This window comes from Hylobates moloch, unplaced genomic scaffold, assembly GCF_009828535.3.
Source record: "Hylobates moloch isolate HMO894 unplaced genomic scaffold, HMol_V3 SCAFFOLD_8, whole genome shotgun sequence".
Classification (NCBI taxonomy): Eukaryota; Metazoa; Chordata; class Mammalia; order Primates; family Hylobatidae; genus Hylobates; species Hylobates moloch.
In genome coordinates, this window is record NW_026652283.1 from 103,682,029 (window position 1) to 103,702,422 (window position 20,394).

Genomic DNA, 20,394 nt, shown 5'->3' on the forward strand with positions numbered 1-20,394 from the left:
ACAGATCGATAATTCACCGGCATTTCACTTGCTCAGCGTAGAGTTCAGACCAGGGTCATTTCCTATACAGAAAACCTCGGTATTTCGGAGAAAAGTAAAAAGTGTTACATTTTTCTGGACTTTCGACGGTCTGTTCCTCCGTCCCTGTTTTAAACACCTCAAGGGAGGTTTCGGTTTCATACAGGCATTTTTGTTACTTAATTCATTTTCTCTTTGTTTGGGTGAGGTTTAGGTGAGTTGAATAGCAATTTGTGCTATACTGACAACTGCTTCTTATAAAAAGGGTGTTAGAGCAGCAAAACATTTTAATCACTTACATTTGCGTGCCAGGGTACATTGCAAAACAACTTGCCACGCTCTTATTGTTGAAATTCTCTGAATGTTGTATATTACTCCAATGATGTAGAATGAAAGTATGAAGGGACTAGATCCAGGAGAGAAAATGTCAGATACTAAGTTAGTGGTCCATGTGGACTTAAAGTAGCAGGTATGTGAGAGGAAGGAGGAGATGGACACATACATGCAAAAGAACGACTTTCAGAATTAATGGCTTTTACCCCTGTCACTAAAATCAGACATCGGAAAATTGACTTAGCCAAATGGTATTGTAAGTTCTCATTCTCTATTTGAAAGTGTTGAGGCCTGATTGGTGTTTCCTCTGAAGACCTCTGGTTCTATAATGGTAAACATTTTGCTCCATAGTGGATTGTTGGCTTTAACATTGATAGCAGTACCTTAATTAACTGTTATATAATTTTGTAGATAATTAAATGACAATTTATTTCTTTCAAGCTCCATAGGAAACTCATTGCTAATAAATTTAGCAAAACTTGGAAGATCTCATTCGAGATAGAAAAATCCATTTGAAACTGAAATTGACTTATTGATTAAAGGAATTTTCATCATAAAGAGGATTATGGAAAATATGGGAAATGCAGTAAAATAAAGTGACGATCACTTAGCCTTTTATTTGTAGAGTATATCTTATGGAATTAGAAGTTTATTAAAAAGATAATCACTCCTATAAGTCTTCTTTAAGAGTTGATACTTACTCTAAAGTTATATGAGCATCTTTATGTCCATAATATAAATCATTGATCATATAGACTGGTTTGATTTTATGGGAGGCAATATAGTGAGGTAGTTATGGGCTTTGACGTCAGGCTGATGTAGGTTCAGATACTGTCTCTCCAACACATTTAGTTGGACTTTTCCCAAGGAACCTAACCTTTCTAAGCTTGTTTTTTTATCTGTCAAATAAGATTGCATTGAGAATGAAATGAGATAACGTATGTAGCACAGTGCTGGGCTTAATGAATGTTTGTTATTATTGGTGAACTTCAAGAAATGCACACTCAAATAATAGATTGCAGTTGCTTTTACATAAAATATCTTTTAGGTGGGGTAAAAGCAAATTAATTTTTCCTTTGCACGAGTTGGGGCTTTACTGCAGTGGTCATCTATTTTGAGAAACGTAACTTTGTCTGCTTTATTGAAGCTAGTGTTCTGTTGCCATCTGCTTGTGGATAACAGGAAGAAATAAAAATAGAATTAGCCCCGATTTCTTTCTTCTGGGTGAGGAGTTGTATGCCATGTGTTGCTGATATTAACTACTGTTGGGATGCATGCCAGCATGTGTTGTTAATGTCATTGCATGAAAATTTGCCTTTCAATATCTGAAACTACAAAACCAAGTGGTTTTAGGACTGGCATTAACTTATTTTAATAATTCATTTGGTTTGTGTTTGATTTGTAGTAGTATCTCAACCAAATTTTTTATAATAAAAAAAGTGAAAAATATAAATGTGGCAAAACTATTTTGATTTAAAATGTATAGCAGTTACAAAGGCTTCTCTTAAGCCATTAGGGTTTCTTGAATTAATTCTTTGTAGAGCTTTGATTAGTAGATAGTAATAGTCTGGTTCATTCTGTCAGTCTTGTATCATAAGTGATTGTGGCAAATACATTTGTGGAAATATTAGAATATAGTTATATGACTTGATCTTTTTCCCAACAATATTCTAACTTGGTAGATTAAAAAAATTTTTTAATGGAAAATGTTAAGCATCTCAAAAAGTGGTAACCAGAGTAGTATAACAAACTTCCCTCTATTTAGCCTTAAGCTTCAATAACTACCAACCTGCTGGGCACGGTGGCTCACGCCTGTAATCCCAGAAATTTGGGAGGCCAAGGCAGGCGGATCACCTGAGGTCAGGAGTTCAAGACCAACCTGACCAACATGGAGAAACCCCGTCTCTACTAAAAATACAAAATTAGCTGGGGTGGTGGCGCATGCTTGTAATCCCAGCAACTCGGGAGGCTGAGGCAGGAGAATCACTTGAACCTGGGAGGTGGAGGTTGCGGTGAGCCGAGATCACGCCATTGCACTCCAGCCTGGGCATCAGGAGTGAAACTCCATCTCAAAAAAAAAAAAAAAAAAAAAAAATCAACATAAGAAGACCCACTTTATCCCTTCTCATTCTTTTGAAGCAGAGCAAATCGTAGAATTCTATCACTTTCTCTGTAAATATTTCAGTATTTATCTCTAACAGTTAAGTCTGTTTTTGAAAAACTGTATAACCACAAATAACATTGTAGTTTTCTCAAAGGTAAAATTTTTTGAAATTTATAACTTACATTTTTTGGACTGTGAATATCTCTAAACATTACTGTGTATTTAAATATTGTTTAAATATTTGTTTTAAGAACCTTGCTTTAGTGGTTTACTGTTGCGAGTCTAAATTGCTGAGCCAGACTTTCATAAACTATATCCTTTCCAATGAAATTTATTATAGTCTCCATAGTTAGATTTATCTCTTCACTGTCCCCTGTACAAGTTATGCTTGTTTTTGTTACTTTGTCTTTACATATTTGCCTTCCATCTGGAATTACTTTTTCATTTGTCTTTACTAGTCTAACTCTTAACTGCTCTTCAGAGCTAGCTCATAGGCTTATCACATTATTGTTTTCCAGTTTATACTCATCTTTTTCTTTCATGGAATGTTTGATACTCTCATGAATCATGAAACAGAAGTCTTTATTTTTTATGTAACTTTCATGCATGATAACTTTGCCTTAACAATATTACAAACTTCTGAAGTTAGAGAGCATGTATTTTCCTTGTTTATGTCCTTTATAGTGTTGAACAAAGATCTGGATACGTAATCCAGTCTCAGTTATTAACAAATTGGATGATTAACATGCTTCCTAAAAAGTCTTCTATCATTAGTAGGACAAGAGTTTGAGTAGCAGTGTTTTTTAGATACATTCTCAAGTACATGATATAGCAGTATTTAGGCACTTTTTAAATAAACTTAATTTTTCTGAATCGAAGTATGTTCACCTGTAATCCCAGATTTGTTGGTTAGGTGGTGGCAACAATTGCATTTTACTGAGTACACTTTAAAAAATAAACTTCTTGAATTTTTAAAAATATTAACACATATAGAACCCCATTTTAACGAAAAGTTGAAGTAGCTATAGTTATTCCTACTTGCAGAGAAGGAAACGGGTTTAGAGATTAGGTAACAAATTCTTAGGCACGTGGTTAAGGCACAGGTGGAATTTAAACCAGACTCAGTGTTCTTAACATTTACACAGCCTTCAACTTTAAAAACATTGAAAGACAAAACAACTCATCTTTTATACTCTGATATGACAGAATAAGGAGACATCTGGGATATACCTGTCTTTTTCTACTAACCTTTTACTTTCATACAAAAAGCTAAGAAGTATATTTCCTTTTCAGAATATGTGTATCTAGTATAGCATAATGCTAAGAGTATGGGCTGTGAAATCAGATCATCTAGTTTCATAATTCACCTTTTTCAAGTACTAGTTTTGTTAGCTTTGGGAAAACACTTATCCCAACCTTAGTTATCTCATCTGTACAAAGGGAATTATAACTGTCTATTTCATGGAGATACTATAAAAGGATTAATTAAGATTATCGTAGTGCTTGGCACATAGTAGCTCCCAGATGGGTTCACACATACATTCTCCCTTCTTTTTTAATCCAGTGATAGGCTTTCTCTATAATAAAGGGAATGAAAATACTTATTTATTTTCATAGTCGAAGTCTAAGCATTTGTTACTGTCTTAAGTATCTCTTATCTCTTCCTTGCCCCTTTGTTTAGAAGGGTATTTCTGAAGGAGCATAGATGGGGGACAATTTGTTGCTTTTTGCTTCATTAATGGTGGGTAGAGAACATGGCCTCTCCATTTACATATAGGTGAAATATGGTTAGAATGAACATCATGGGATGGCAGCCTTGAGGGGGAAAAGAGAGAGGAGACGTTATAAAAGGTTAGTGTTAAGTCTGAGGGGATTGTACAGAAGAAGGTAGAAGAAGGGGCTCGTTGCTAGGCTGCCAGCCCCCACTTCCACTCTTGTTGGCCTGCTGATGGTGAGCTTTCTGTGTCGATTATGTGAATGAGTGGCTCAGTTCTTTTTTAGTACCAACTGGCAAACCATCTCCTTTACCCTCTTTGTCAGCAATTCATTCTCCCTCAGAAAAACAAACTGGGTGCTTCTGCCAAATTGCTGTATTTCAGGTGACAACTTTGTCCATTGAAGAATCTTTTGTTTTGTTTTGTTTTGCAGAATGATCTTGGTGTATAGTCGTTCTGAAAAATACAAAGTTTTACTGGAATGTTTTCCATTTTCTTCTGATGATTGAGAAATGTTATCGAAAAAGATCAAATCTTTGATTCGTATTAAATATATTTTTTTATTTGGCATTAGCAATATTGCAAAAGTACCATAAGATAGGTTAATATTTAAAATATATGGTCTATATATTTATTTTGATATTTTTGTTATAATTTTAAATTTTCCCCAAATGCTTTGTTTAATTTGGCAGCTGACTTTTGAAATTCAGAAAAAGTCAATGATGTTATCGTCATATTTATAAATGAAAAAGAATAGAATTAAAACAACTTTTAGATATGTGTAGGAAATTTAATATGGTGATTAGTTTACACTTATATTTTCTTTATGAGAATGAAAATGTAGCCTTGATTTTTTAGATTCCAATTTAATTGGATGCTGGCATTGTTTATTACTATCAGTAGTTTGGTAATTTGTTCACATAAATTAAGGCAGGGAAATAAATTACAAATAAACAAGTTTTCAGTCGTTAGTCTCAATGCAGATTTATTCAAAATGCTCTTGGTAAATAACAATAATAATAATAATAAATATATATATATATATATATATATATATATAATTTTTTTTTTTTTTTGAGAGGGAGTTTCGCTTTTGCAGTGGTGCGATCTTGGCTCACTGCAAGCTCCGCCTCCCGGGTTCTCGCTATTCTCCTGCCTCAGCCTCCCGAGTAGCTGGGACTACAGGCGCCCGCCTCCATGCCCGGCTAATTTTTTGTATTTTTTAGTAGAGACGGGGTTTCACCGTGTTAGGATGGTCTGGATCTCCTGACCTCGTGATCCGCCCGCCTCAGCCTTACAAAGTGCTGGGATTATAGGCATGAGCCAGTGCGCCTGGCCGGTGAATTATTATTTTTAAAGGCATGTTGTTAATTTTTATTCAGTGCGGAGTACTGGGAGCAATTGCTATAGAACATGATATCTTATTACTATAAACATATAAGAATAAGAAAAGGTAAAATCAAAAGACTCTTCTGGGTCTAAATTGAGCATAATTCTGTTAGCCTGCATGTGTCAAATATACATCACTCTTTTTTATGATCTGTAGAGTTGAGGTGCTTTTATAAACATACAGATATGAGTTTGCTAGTTTGTGGTTGTTCAAGGCAATTTCCTGTTCTCTTTTCTGAATATTGTCAGCAAAAGTGTTAAAACTGAAGAGCTACCCAGGGTGACATTTTTTTTAAGAGATAGAGATAGGGATGATAACAGCAAGGGAGAAGGTGCAGAATAGGTTTCTCATTTAGCTTCTCTCTTCTAACGCCAAAGGTGGTTTGTATTAAATATGCATACCTGTTCTAGGGATGGGATCATCCTATTAACTGGGTAAGTTGCCCTCTCTCCCCTAACCCCAGATTTTGATTTTTAGTGACTTGGACATTGCTCAGGGGACAACTTTCTGCTGATAAACAGGAGTTGAAAGACTATTATTTCAGGTTTCTGTTACAAAAACATATAAAAGTCTCAGGGGAGAACCCTCCTGTGTTTGCCACTAGTGAGCCAGTGAGCAATGTAAATTACCATTTGTTGAGAATGGGAACGTAAAAGACAAATTGGATTCTAGTGTTAATTTCTACTTTCTACTCTGCCAAGGCTGCCAATCTTATTTGTGTATTTTGATTTTGTTTTTGCATAGCCTCTAGTGAGAAAGTTGGGGTTGCAGAAGTAATAAATAGGTGTAAACATTGCCTCTAGGAAAAGAAACCTTCAGTTTTATTCTAGCTTAATTATGTTTTCACATACATAGGTTAATAAGTCTTTAACATATTTCTTTATGCATTCATTGTAGAAAATTAGAGAACGTGTAGAAAAGATAAAAAATGGCATGTATTTCTACTCTATAGATAATTTTTATTGATATTCTGTTGGGCATATTTCACATTTTTTCCTACGCATGTATATATTATGCATAATTTTTTTCTGACAAAAATGGGCTCATGTTTTATATATACTCTTTTGTAATGCCCACTAAGCAATGCCATTTTGATAAACTACTAATTTAAAAATACTTGACTATCTTTACTAATATAAATTTTCTATAAAAGCTAGAGCAATAAAAGATTAACACCAATTATTTTTAGTATAGTAATTATAAACTTATTTATTCATTGAAATGTCCAAGTTTAAGAGTTTATATTAAGGGTTTTTTCTTTGTTTGTTTTTTATTTATTTATTTATTTATTTTTGTGATGGAGGCTTGCTATCACCCAGGCTGGTCTCAAATTCCTGGGCTTAGGGGATTGATCCTCCGGTCTCAGACTCCAGAGGAGCTGGGACTACAGGCCTATGGCACCATGCCCATGTCAGATTTTATAAGTTATTTGATATTATAATTGGGAGTTGATTTGAAATATCTGCAAATGACTTCCATTGTATTCTATAAATAATATGTATCCCTTAAGGCTTTTCCTGACTTTAAACAGAATGGTATCTCTTTTTCTTTCCTCAATACTTGTCATATATACTTAGAAAAAAGTGTATTGTCACACATTCGTCACACTTATTTTACAGTATTTCTATGTTCTTCCTAGAGAAAATTACAAATAGTATTAGACAAAGTCACCTACATTTCACATGTTCAATTTTTTTGTTGTAAAAAACATATAACATTAAATTTACTATCTTAGCCATTAAGTGTAGAGTCCAGTAGTGTTAAATATATTTACATTGTTAAGCAACAGATCTCTAGAAGTATTTCGTTTTCCAAAACTGAAACTATATCTACTAAACACTAATTCCCACTCCCCCCAGCCCTTGGTTAACCACCTTTCTACTTTCTGTTTCTATGATTTTGATTACTGTAGATACTTTATATGATAATAATCATACAGTATTTGTCCTTTGTGACTGGCTTATTTTGTTTAGTATAATATCCTTGAGGTTCATCCATGTTATAGCACATGACAAGATTTCCATGTTTTTTGAGGCTGCATAATACTCCATTGTATCTATATACCACATTTTAAAAATCCATTCATACATCAGTGAACATTTGGGTTGCCTTGCCTTTTGGCTATTATGAATAATACCGTGATGAACATGGGTGTGCAAATATCTCTTTGAGATTTTGCTTCGAATTCTTTTGGATATATACCCAAAAGTGGGATTGCTGGATCATATAGTAATTCTATTTTTAATTTTTTGAGGAACCTCAATACTATTTCCATAATGGCTATAGCATTTTTCTAGCATTTTATATTCTCACAACAGTGTAGAAGTGTTCCAGTTTCTCCACATCTTTACCAACACTTATTTTCTGATGGCTGTCTTAATAGGTGTGAGGTGATGTCTTATTGTGGTTTTGATTTGCTTTTCTGTTATTAGTAATGTTGATTATCTTTTCATATGCTGTGGACCATTTGCATATCTTATTTGGAGAATTGTCTGTTGAAATCCTTTATCCATTTGAATGGGGTTATTTTGTTATTGTTGAGTTATAGAAGCTCCTTATCTATTTTGGATATTAACCATTTGATGGTTTACAGATATTTTCTGCATTCCATATGCTGCCTTTTCACTCTGTCAGTTGTTTTCTTTGGTGCACAGAAATTTTTAAGTTTGATGTCCTGTTTGTCTAGTTTTGCTTTTGTTGCCTGTGATTTTGGTGCCATATCCATGAAATCATTGCCAAATCCACTGTCTCAAAGGTTTTCCTTTATGTTTCCTTCTAGGAGTTTCAGAGTTTTAGGTGTTACTTTTAGGTCATTAATCTATGTTAATTTCTGTATGTGGCATGAGAGTCCAACTTCTTTCTTTTGCTTGTTATCCAGTTTTCCCGGCACCATTTGTTGAAGAGACTGTCCTTTCCCCAATGTGTAGTCTTGGCATTCTTGTGAAAAATCATTTGGCCTTTTATGTAAGGGTTTATTTCTGTACTCTCTCTTCTGTCTGTATGCCAGTGCCACACTGTTTTAGATTTCTGTTGTTCTGTAGTAAAATCAGGTTTTGAAATCAGGAGGTGTGAAGCCTTTAGCTTTTTCTTCAGATTAAAGGCTGATTTAGCTGTAGGGGTCCTCTTGAGATTCCATATGAATTTTAGATTTTTTTTTGTATTTCTGCAAAAAATACCATTGGGATTTTGGTAGGAATGGCATTGAATCTCTAGATCATTTTGGATAGTTTGGACATTTTAACAATATTTAAAATTTTTAAATCCATGAGAATGGAATGCTCTTCCATTTGTTGGTATCTTTTTTTCGTTTCTTTTAACAATGTTTTGTATTTTGACATTATTCTCATCTCCTTGGTTAAGTTTACTCTGTGGTAGTTTATCCTTTTTGATGCTGTAGTAAATGGGATTGTTTTCATAATTTCCTTTTTTGATTGGTCATGGTTACTGCATAAAAACATAACTAATTTTTGTATCCTGCAACTTGCTGAAATCATTTATTAGTTGTAATAGTTGTTCTGTGGAATCTTTTGGGTTATCTACTATAAGATTATGCGATTTGTGAGCATAATTCTACTTCTTTTCCAATTTCTATGCCTTTTATTTCCTTTTCTTGTCTTAATTGCTCTGATTGTGACTTCTAATACTATCTTGAAGATTGGCGATATTGGGCATCCTTGCCTTGTTCCTCTTGTTCTTAGAGGAAAGGATTTAGTCTTTCACCAGTATGTGTGCCGTTAGCTGTTGGTTTTTGTGTATCGCTTTTATTATATTGAGGTGTTTTCTTTCTATTTCTAGTTTGTTATGTGTTTTTATCAGGAAGGTGTGTTGAATTTTGTCAAGTGCTTTTTGCACGTCAATTGAGATGATAATGTGGTTTTTGCCATTCATTTTGTTAATATAGTATAGTACAATGATTTGTTTTCATATTTGGAAACATCCTTGCATTTCAGGTATAAATCCCATTTGCTTATTGTGTGTAATCCTTTTAATGTGCTGTTGGGTCAGGCATGGTGGCTCCTGCCTGTAATCCCAGCACTCTGGGAGGCCAATGTAGGAGAATCGCTTGTGGCCAGGAGTTTAAGACCATCCTGGACAATATGGTAAAACCTTATCTCTAGAAAAAATTTTAAAATTAGCCAGGTGTGGAGGCACACAGTTGCAGTACTACCTACTTGGAGCAGGGGTTGTGGGGTATTGAGGAGGAGGGTGGGTGTGCTGGGGTGGGAGGATCACTTGAGCCTGGGAGGTTGAGGCTGCAGTGAGCCATCATCATGCCACTGCACTCCAGCCTGGGCAACAAAATGAGACCCTCTCTTAAAAAAAAAAAGTGCTATTGAATTGAGTTTGCCAGTATTTTGGGGGGGATTTTTTGCATCAGTCTTCATCAGGGGTATTGTTCTGTAGTCCTCTTGTTCTGTCTTCTAGTTTTTGTATCAGAGAAATGCTGGCTTCATACAATGATTCTGGAAGTATTCCCTGCCCTTCATTTTTTGGTAAGAGTTTGAAGAGTTAATTCTTCTTTGATTATTGGGTAGAATTTTCAAGTGAATGCATCTGGTACTGGGCTTTTCTTTGTTGGGAAGTTTTTGATTACTGTTTCATCTTCTTATTTGTTATAGGGCTGTTGAGATTTTTTATTCATGATTCAATCTTGGTAGATTATATGTTTGGAATGTATTCATTTCTTCTAGATTATCTTATCTGTTGCCATATATGTGTTCGTGTAAGTCTTTTATAATCTTTATTTCTGTGACATCAATTATGATGTCCCCTTTCGTTTCTAATTTTAGTTATTTGATTATCTCTTTTTTTTCTTATGTAATCTAGCTAAGGGTTTGTCAGTTTTGTTAATTTTTTTCAAAAAACAAACTCTTGGTTTCATTGATTTTTTTTCCTCATTGTTTTTCTATTCTCTATTTTATTTATCTTTGTTTTAATCTTTATTTCCCTTCATTAATTTGGTTTAGTTTCTCTTTTCCTAGTTCTTTGAAAGGGTCTAAAGTTAGGTTGTTAATTCGAGATCTTTACTGATTGTTAATGTTAGGTATAATACTGTTTTAGCCGCATTACATAAATATTGGTCTATTGTGTTTTTGTTTTCATTTGTCTTCTTATATTTTCTAAATTCGCTTGTGATTTCATCTCTCACCCATTGGTTGTATGAGTGAGTTGTTTAACTTCCACTTATTTGTGGATTTTACTGTTTTCCTTCTGCTGATTTCTAGTTTAATTCCATTGTCGATGGAAAATATACCTTATATGATTACAGTCTTCTTAAGTTTGTTAAGACTTGTTTTGTCACGTAACATGTGGTCTATGTTGGAGAATGTTTCAACTGCAGTTCAAAAGAATGTGTATTCTGCTGTTGATTGGAGTGTTCTGAGTATGTCTGTTAGGTCCAATTGGTGTGTAGTGTTGTTCAAGTTCTTTGTGTGTTTATTGATCTTCTGTGTGGTTGTTCTATCCATAACCGAATGTGGGCTAGTGAAGTCTCCTACTATTATTGTGTTGGTTTCTCTCTCCCTTCACTTCTGTCAGTGTTTGCTCATAAATTTGGGAACTGTAGTGTTAGATGCATATCTTACTGGTGAATTGGCCCTTTTATCATTATATAATGTCCTACTCTGTCTCTTGTGACAGTTTTGTCTGAAAGTCTTTGTTGTCTGATATAAGTATGGTCACTCTCTTCAGATTCCAGTTTTATGGAATATCTTTTTCCATCCTTTTATTTGTAGCCTTTGTGCATCTTTGGATCTGAAGCAGGTGTCTTGTAAACAACCTATAGTTGGAACTTATTTTTTTATTCCATTGGCCAATCTATGTCTTTTATTTGGGCACTTAATCCTTTTTTATTTTGAGACGGAGTCTCCCTCTGTTGTCCAGGCTGGAGTACAGTGACACAATCTTGGCTCACTGCAACCTCTGCCTCAGGTTCAAGTGATTCTTCTGCCTCAGCCTCCCAAGTAGCTGGGATTACAGGTGCCTGCCACCATGCCTGGCTAATTTTTGTATTTTTAGTAGAGATGGCGTTTTACCATATCGGCCATGCTGGTCTCTAACTCCTGACCTTAAGTGATCTGCCCACCTCGGTCTCCCAAAGTGCTGGAATTACAGATGTGAGCCACCGCACCTGGCCCAATTTATATTTAAAGTAATTATTGACATGGACTCACTATTGCCATTTTGATTTTTGTTTTTATATGTCTAACAGCTTTTTTGTCCATCTTTCCTCCCTTGCTGCCTTCTTTTGTGTTTCATTGATTTTTTTTTTAGTGACATGTTTTGATTTTCTTCTAGTTTCTCTTTGTGTATATTCTACATATTTTCCTTGACTTTACCTTGCAATTACATAACATATCTTCAAGTGATAAAAATAAATTTTAAATTAGTAACTTCAATTATATATGAAAACTCTTCCTTTTTTTCACCTCTTCCCTCCCCTGCTTTGTTTTTGATGATACTTTACCTCTTTTTATATTGTGTATATTTTAACACAGATTTGGAATTATTTTTTATGCTTTAAAAAATTCTATACTATAAGTGATCTCTATTACTGTATTACAATACTAGAAGGTGCCATATTTGTCTATATACAAACAGTCTTCAAAAAGTTCATGGAAAATGTGTATTATGAGAAAACTATGCATGGATTTCAAAATTTTTTTGTATCAAAATAAACTTGTACTAACTTGTTATAACATGTCTGAACAAAATCTTGTTTGAGGTACTAAGAAGGATAAGACATCATTTGGAAAAGAGTCCCTGTCAGAGCAATATGAATTATGCTAAAATTGAAGCAAGAGCAAACATCAAGTTTATGAAGAAGCTTAGATGGAAGAATGGTGAAATCACTGATTTTTACAATATGTTTACAGGGCCAATGCCTCAAATAAATGAGCAGTTTACAAATGGATAACTTCTTTTAAGAAGAGACCAGATGATGTTAAAGATGAAGCCTGCAGCAGCAGACCATCTACATCAATTTGTGAGGAAAAGATTAATCATGTTCATGCCTTTATTTAAGAGGACCAATGATTAACAGCAGAAACAATAGCCAACACCATAGATGTCTCAGTTGTTTCAGCTTCCACAATTCTATATGAAAAATTAAAGATTCACAGACTTTCCACTCAATGAGTGTCAAAACCATTGTGCCTAGATCAGCTGCAGACAAGAGCAAAGGTTTTAATGGAAATTTTAAACAAATGGGATCAAGATCCTGACGCATTTATTCAAAGAATTGTAGCGGGAAATGAAACAGGGCTTTACCAGCATAATCCTAAAGACAAAGCACAATCAAAGCAATGGCTACTAAGAGGTGGAAGTGGTCCAATCAAAGCAAAACCAGACAGGTCAAGAGCAAAGGTCTTGACAACAGTTTTTTAGGATGCTCAAAGCATTTTGCTTGTTGACTTTATGAAGGGCCAAAGAACGATAACATCTGCTTATTATGAGAGTGTTTTGAGTAAGTTAGGTAAAGTTTTAACAGAAAAATCCCCAGGAAAGCTTCACCAGAGTCCTTCTCCATCATGACAGTACTCCTGCTCATTCCTTCCATCAAACGAGCAATTTTATGAGAGTTTTGATGATAAATAATTAGGCATCCATCTTATAATCCTGATTTCGCTCTTTCTGACTTTTTTTGTTTACTAATCTTAAATCTTTTAAAGGCACTTATTTTTTTCAGTCGATAATGTAAAAAGACTGCATTGGCATGGTGAAATTCCCAAGACCCTCGGTTCTTTAGAGTTGAGCTAAATGGCTGATATCATCACTTATAAAAGTGTCTTGACCTTTATGGAGCTTTTGTTGAGAAATAAAATTTATATTTTTTATTTTTATCTTTTGATTCCATTTTTCCAAGAACTTTTTGAAGTGTCCTTGGACTTTACCAGGGAGTTATGTGTTTTTGTGTTACTGTGTTGCTATTTTTTATCCTTTTGCTTTAAGGGACTCCCTTTATCATTTCTTGTTGGGCAAACCTAGTGGTGATGAACTGTCCCAGTGTTTGTTTATCTGAGAAAGTCTTAATTTCTACTTCATTTTTGAAGGGCACTTTTGCTAGATACAATGTTCTTGGTTGGCAGAGCTTTTTTTTTTTTTTTTTTTTCTTCCAATCCCTTCTATTTTGCAAGGTTTCTGCTGAGAAATTGGCTAGTAATCTAACAGAAGCTCCTTTGTAATTGATGATTCACTTTTCTGTTGCTGCTTTTAAGATTCTCTGTCTATGACTTTTGACAGTATAATTATGATGTGTCTTGGTATAGTTTGCTTTAGATTTATCCTTGTTGGAGTTCTTTGAGCTTCTTTAATTTGTATGTCCATTTATCTCCTCAGATTTGGAAAGTTTTCAGCTATTATTTCTTCAAATAGGCTCTTTCTCCATTTCTGCCTTTCTTCTCCTTTGAGGCTTACATAATGTATATGTTGTTCTGATTGATAGTGGCCCATAAGTTCTTTAAGCTCTTTTTATGTTTATTCATTCCTTTGCCTTTTTGCTCCTTTCCCTTGGCAGTTTTGAAAGTCCTGTCTTCAAATTTGCTGATTTAAAAAAATTCTGCCTGCTCAAGTCTACTGTTACATCCCTCTAGTGTATTTTCAATTCATTTACTATGTGCTTCAGTTCCAGAAATAATGTTTGCTACTTCATCATAGTTTTTATCTTTGTTGATTTTTTTCCTTTAGTTTATGCATTGTTACACCGAGTTTTTGTTTGTTCATCTGTACTCATTTATTTCATTAAGCATCCTGATGGCAGTTAATTTGAATTCTTTGTATGACATATTTCCATTTCTTTAGGCTCAATTTGTGGTGATTTATTTATTTTTTTTTTTGAGACAGGCTCTTGTTCTGTCACCCAGGCTGGAGTACAGTCATGTGCTGATGGCTCACTGCAGCTTCCACCTTCTGGGCTCAGGCAATCCTCCCATCTCAGCCTCCCAAGTAGCTGGGACTACAAGTGTGCACTACCACACCTGGCTAATTTTTGTTTTGTTTTGCGAGAGATAATATTTGGCCATGTTGCTCAGACTGGTTTTGAGCTCTGGGCTCAAGGGATCTGCCTGCCTCAGCCTCCCAAAGTGCTGGGATTACAGGTGTGAGCCACTGTGCCTGGCTGCAATTTAGTTTTTTACATTGAATCGGCCATATTTCCCTGTTTCTTTGTGTTGTTATTTTCTGTTAGTGCTTTGGCATTTGAAGGCTTAGCTAACTCTCCGGTCTTTGCGGTCTGGTTTCATACTGGGAAGACATTCTTCATCCAGTTAGTCTAGCTAGAGAATCCTGAGACCTCACAAATCTTATGGGGATGCATCCTCTTTGGGTTTGTAATTTCTTAGTTGAAGAGGTTTGCCTCTGTCCGTCTGTCTGCTCTCTCTGGTGTGTGTCTGCTTTACTTGTGGCCGCTCGTGCTGTAGTAAACTACAGTACTGGAGCTCCACCTTGTGTCTGTTTCTGATACTGCAGGGTCTGATGCTAAACCAAAGCACTTTGATTGCTTTTGTTCTCATTGGCCCTCAACCTGGCACCCTCTTCAGTGTCAGTACTTAGATTCAGTCAAGAAGTTTCTAGGGTAGCACTGCCCCCAACTGTTCCATTGGAGGTATATTCCTCTTCTGCGTCTCCCCAGGGAGAAGGTGGAAGTTGTTGTCGTGTTTGTTTTTCTCAATCTTGCCTTGTAGGGGTAGATAGGAGGGAGGACATGAGCTTTGATGCTATTTTATGCTCACCTGGGGTGCTGGAACTTATCACAAAGGCAGTTGGATTGTTTGTTATTGTTGAGTCCATGTCTTCATGGGGAAAGAAAGGCCTGGGGTTTCTTGTTTTGCCATCTGGCTGACCACACTCAAATGTTACCTGGTTTTTTTTTTAGACATGATCTTAGCAAGAATGGCAAGTCTTTGAACTTGATAGGAATTTGGTGGGCTCAAGCTTTCAAACTTTTTTTTTGTAATATATCCATTTGGGAAGAGATGCAGGGGGGAAGAGGTGGTGATTATAAGTAAGGAAGTATGGAAAAAGTTGTAAATTCTTGAAGAAAGCATGAGGTAAGGTTTTACTCCTTTTTTTTTTTTTTTTTAATCCCTGTTTGCCCTTCAGTTTAGTTCATACAGATTAGATAGACATGAGCCTCTGGTTGAGTCTAATCTTGAAAATATTTTCTTTGTGATGGGGTTGGTTTTGGAAGAGTAGCCTGGGATAGGAAAGCTTTTACTTGTATGGTTATCCTGTATCCTCAACCTTTATGTCAATAATTGCAGACTTAGAATAGCACTTCTAAGTTAATGGTAAAATGTTACCTACTTTTGATTCCATAGCATCTATCTTCTTTGAGTACTTTCTTAGAGTGTGATTTTAATGATTATGATCTTTGTTCTAACTATTTTGAGGCTCCATTAAAAAATAAATTATGATTTTATTGTTAGAACCGTTTCTATAAATTAATGTCACTGCGCCTGGCCCTTAAATGTAAATTTGTTTTTATCTATCAACTATTTCTTCATAAAAAGCAAAGAATATGACTAGAAATTTGAAGACTATCTGGTATTTTAAAATGAAAGTTCATCTTTCTGGCCAGCTAGTGTATCATCTAACTTTTGCAGAAGTAGAATGTGAGAACTTTGTGAAACAGAATTATTTTCTTTTATCCAAAGCTATTTTTAATTGTCTTTGAGCAGTGTTAGTGGAAAAACTTATAAATGTTGGAATGTATAAGAACATAGTTTAAAATCTAGTAAAATGAGTTATTTTTAATACTCTTATTTTGAAATATTATTAAATCTTTAATTGTATATAAAACTGCATTGTGAAATTATAATTAATGTTTGAGTTTCCTCAAGATAAATTCTTATCTTGGTTTAGACTTTTCAGAGGTCATGTATTTTGATTTTTAAACATACTTAATAATGCAGTTTTTAAAAATAAAAACTTTAAAGAGGAATTGAAATTGCATACTGCTTGTTTAAATGCACAAAATATCTGTATCTCCTATTATCTGTATTCTGTTTCTTTAATTTCTACTAAAATTTGAAGGCATATGAAGATATTTTAATTCTTATTGTGACTTTTATTTTTTGACTCTGAAAAAATAGGCCATCACAATATCTTTTTAGTGAGATGTCAGTTTGTCAGCATTAAGGAATCCCAGAAGGAGAGAAGTATATTCTCTGCTGCTTAAGAAGACAAGGAAATTTGTAGACCTTGGAAATTTGATTTGACATCCTCATGTGCTATAGGAATGTTTAGAATTAAGATCACCAACCTGTGCCTCCTTGAAACTGGTAGAGAAACTGGGATCAGTATTGGGACACCCAGAGCTGATATGTGAGGAATTAGTGGCATGATCTACAAATGTGTGAAATTTGAGGATTTTATAAGCCATTTCAGTCATATCAGTGTTTATTAACTACATAGGTTAATATTTTGTGTAGGTCATTTTTGTTTATACTGTAGTCGTCAGTAGCTTAATGGTGGGGAGCTTACACCTGGAAGCTTTTGGGGCTCCTGCACCTAGCCAGGTTCAGTCATTGTGATTCTGTAACTTCACCAGAACTCAAATTCCTTGGGAGGTTTTGAGCACCACAAAAATTAACTTGAGGCCAGGCGTGGTGGCTCACACCTGTAATCCTAGCACTTTGGGAGGCCAAGGCAGGCTGATCACGTGAGGTCAGAAGTTCGAGACCAGCCTGGCCAACATGGTGAAACCTTGTCTCTACTAAAAATCCAAAAAAAAAAAAAAAAAATTACCTGGGCGTAGTCGTGCACACCTGTAGTCCCAGCTACTCAGGAGGCTGAGGCAGGAGAATCACTTGAAACTGGGAGGTGGAGGCTGCAGTGAGCCAAGATCACACCATTGCACTCTAGCCTGGGCAACAGAGCAAGACTTTGTCTCAAAAACAAAACAAACAAACTTGATATCTTATAGAATTGGGTAATGTTTGTATTTTTGGATTGCTGGAGACTGCTGTAGTGATTCTGGTGACTATACCCACGTTTTGGGCTCAGTCAAAACTTACAGGTTCATGTTGTATAATAAGAGCCAAACGGTCAGTAAATAGACCTGTGTTTTCTTTAGGATTTAAAAAATCAGTGAATCTGAAAGATAATTTTGCCATTAAAAAAGAAAGCCCATGTCGTGTGTCCATACTCATTGTTTACCCCTTGGTAGGTTATTTAAATTTGATTTTTTGGTTAATTTTAGACTCTTTTTGATCAGAACAATGCTGCAAAAAAAGAAGAGTCAGAAACTGCCAACAAAAATGATTCTTCAAAGAAGTTGTCTGTTGAGAGAGTGTATCAGAAGAAGACACAACTTGAACACATTCTTCTTCGTCCTGATACATATATTGGGTCAGTGGAGCCATTGACGCAGGTAATTATTGGTAAGATTGATTGAAATTAGGAGATGTGCATCTATATCTACTTTTTAATATGTTGATAAAATTATTGTAATTACATGCTTTGGAAATCTGTAATTTCATCTGTCTATAGTCATGGTCAAAGTAGGGTGAAAGATCTAGAAGTAGAGAAGTAGAAATGTATTTACTTCTTTTTGGGGATTAAAAACCATCAGAAGAGGCCAAGCGCAGTGCCTCACGCCTGTAATCCCAGCACTTTGGTAGGCCGAGGCGGGTGGATCACGAGGTCAGCAGATTGAGACCATCCTGGGTAACGTGGTGAAACTGTCTCTAATAAAAATACAAAAAATACAAAAAAAAAAAAAAATTTACTGGGCGTGGTGGCGGACGCCTATAGTCCCAGCTAATCAGGAGCCTGAGACAGGAGAATGATGTGAACCTGGGAGGTGGAGCTTGCAGTGAGCCGAGCTCACGCCACCCCTCCCCCCCGGGGGAGAGGGGGGGAACCCCCCCCAAAAAAAAAAAAAAAAAAAACCATCAGAAAAAAGAAGTATAGAGTAAAATGGTGCCATATGAACTTTTTATGTAAGTCTTCCCCACCCGCTATCTCCTATCACCCGCCCCACACCCCCCGACCCTGTGTCTCGCTCTGTCGCCCAGGCTGGAGTGTAGTAGCGGGATCTCGGCTCAGTGCAACCTCTGCCTCCCGGGTTCAAACGATTCTCCTGCTTCAGCCTTCCAAGTAGTTGGGATTACAGGCATGCGCCAGCACGCCCGGCTAATTTTTGTGTTTTTAGTAGAGACGGTGTTTTGCCACGTTGGCCAGGCTTATCTTGAACACCTGACCTCAGGTGATCCATCCACCTTGGCCCCCCAGAGTGCCAGGCTTACAGGCGTGAGCCACTGCGCCCAGCCTTGTAAGTCTTTAAGTTCATATTGTCATTAATGTTAATGGTAGTACCTTGCAGAATTTGTACATATACACTGACTATTGTTTACTGCTTACTATGAACTTGGCTTACATATATTACCTCATTTGATCCTAACCATTTCGGGAAGTAGGTACTGTTATCTCTATAGATGAAGAAAGGGAAGCTTACATAAATTTAAGTAACTTGTTCATATCTCTCAACTAGTAAGAACTGGGATTCAAAGTAGATCTCTCTGACTCCAAAGTTTTGCTTTGTTCGTATTATTTTACCCTGCTCCCTGTATTATAAAAAAATATAAAGCATGAATTTTCCATTATTTATGAAAAGTAATGTTTTTATTTTTTCAACTATTTAATACTGTTTCTAATAATTATTGATGTCTTACATTAAAACTGACTTTATAATAATACAAACTTGATACAAAATAAACAATTTCTCAATTTTGAGGTTAATTTAACATGAATAGTGAAGTTGACTGTTACTGAAGTTGTATATGTTTTTCTACTTTGCAGATTTAAGTATTCATATAGTGTAAATGATAGGATGTGGATTATACTATGAAAAATTGATATTAAAGATTTATTGAGTAAAAAAAATTTTTGAATTTTTCAATGCAGTTCATGTGGGTATATGATGAAGATGTAGGAATGAATTGCAGAGAGGTTACCTTTGTGCCAGGTTTATACAAGATCTTTGATGAAATTTTGGGTGAGTACTTGCTTAGGATTTAATGCATGTTTCTATTAATATCATCATAATGTCCTTTTATATATAAAGCCAGACTTAACCAGTATAAATTGGAAAGGTGTGTCTCTGGCTTTTATCCTTCTGAATATAAATGATCTTCAGAAAATTTATACCATGATCTGTAATGTTTTCATATCTCCGTTTCATCTTTGTTTCATTTCCTTCATCTGTGAAATCCATGTGTTATATTTGTAATCCCATAGTTGGTCTGTACTCCTGTATGTGTAGTCATCTGGGATTTGCTAGCATCACAGTTACCTGGAGGCATCTTGAATATGGAGATGACAGGGACTGATTTTGCAGATTCATTGAGTTGGTGGGATAATATGTTTTTCACCAACAAATCAGATATTTCTGTTGGGCAGCCAAGTGTAATAACCATTGCTGTAAATGATCTGTGTCCTCTCCAAATCACATGATTAATTAAATTATGTGAATGCCTAGTTGACTGCTAGGGAATGCTTGTACTTTGGAAATATTTTAACCAAGGACACTCTAGAAATTCTCTTGCTCTGCCACCTCATCAGTGCAACTTGAGGTTTCTTTCTTTTTTTTTTTTTTTTAGGTTTGTTTTTTTGGTTTGTTTTTGTTTTTTTAATTTATTTTTTTATTTAATTTATTTTTTTATTATTATACTTTAGGTTTTAGGGTACATTTGCACAATGTGCAGGTTTGTTACATTATGTATCCATGTGCCATGTTGTTTTGCTGCACCCATTAACTCATCATTTAGCATTAGATATATCTCCTAATGCTGTCCCTCCCCCCTCTCCCCACCCCACAACATCAGAGAAATGCA

The 20,394-nt window shown here is 35.3% G+C and overlaps 1 protein-coding gene across 3 annotated transcripts in view; it reads left to right on the forward strand.

Annotated features, from left to right (window-relative positions):
- Nucleotides 1-20,394, forward strand: part of TOP2B (DNA topoisomerase II beta) — a 68,369-nt gene that overhangs the window by 1,469 nt on the left and 46,506 nt on the right. For 2 of the 3 annotated variants that reach the window (XM_032162276.1, XM_032162278.1), the window contains exons 2-3: nucleotides 17,760-17,930; nucleotides 19,466-19,556. In XM_032162276.1, coding sequence (XP_032018167.1) covers nucleotides 17,760-17,930; nucleotides 19,466-19,556 — 262 coding nt within the window. The remainder of the gene's footprint in view (nucleotides 1-17,759; nucleotides 17,931-19,465; nucleotides 19,557-20,394) is intronic. The other variant, XM_032162277.1, reaches the window with a different exon arrangement.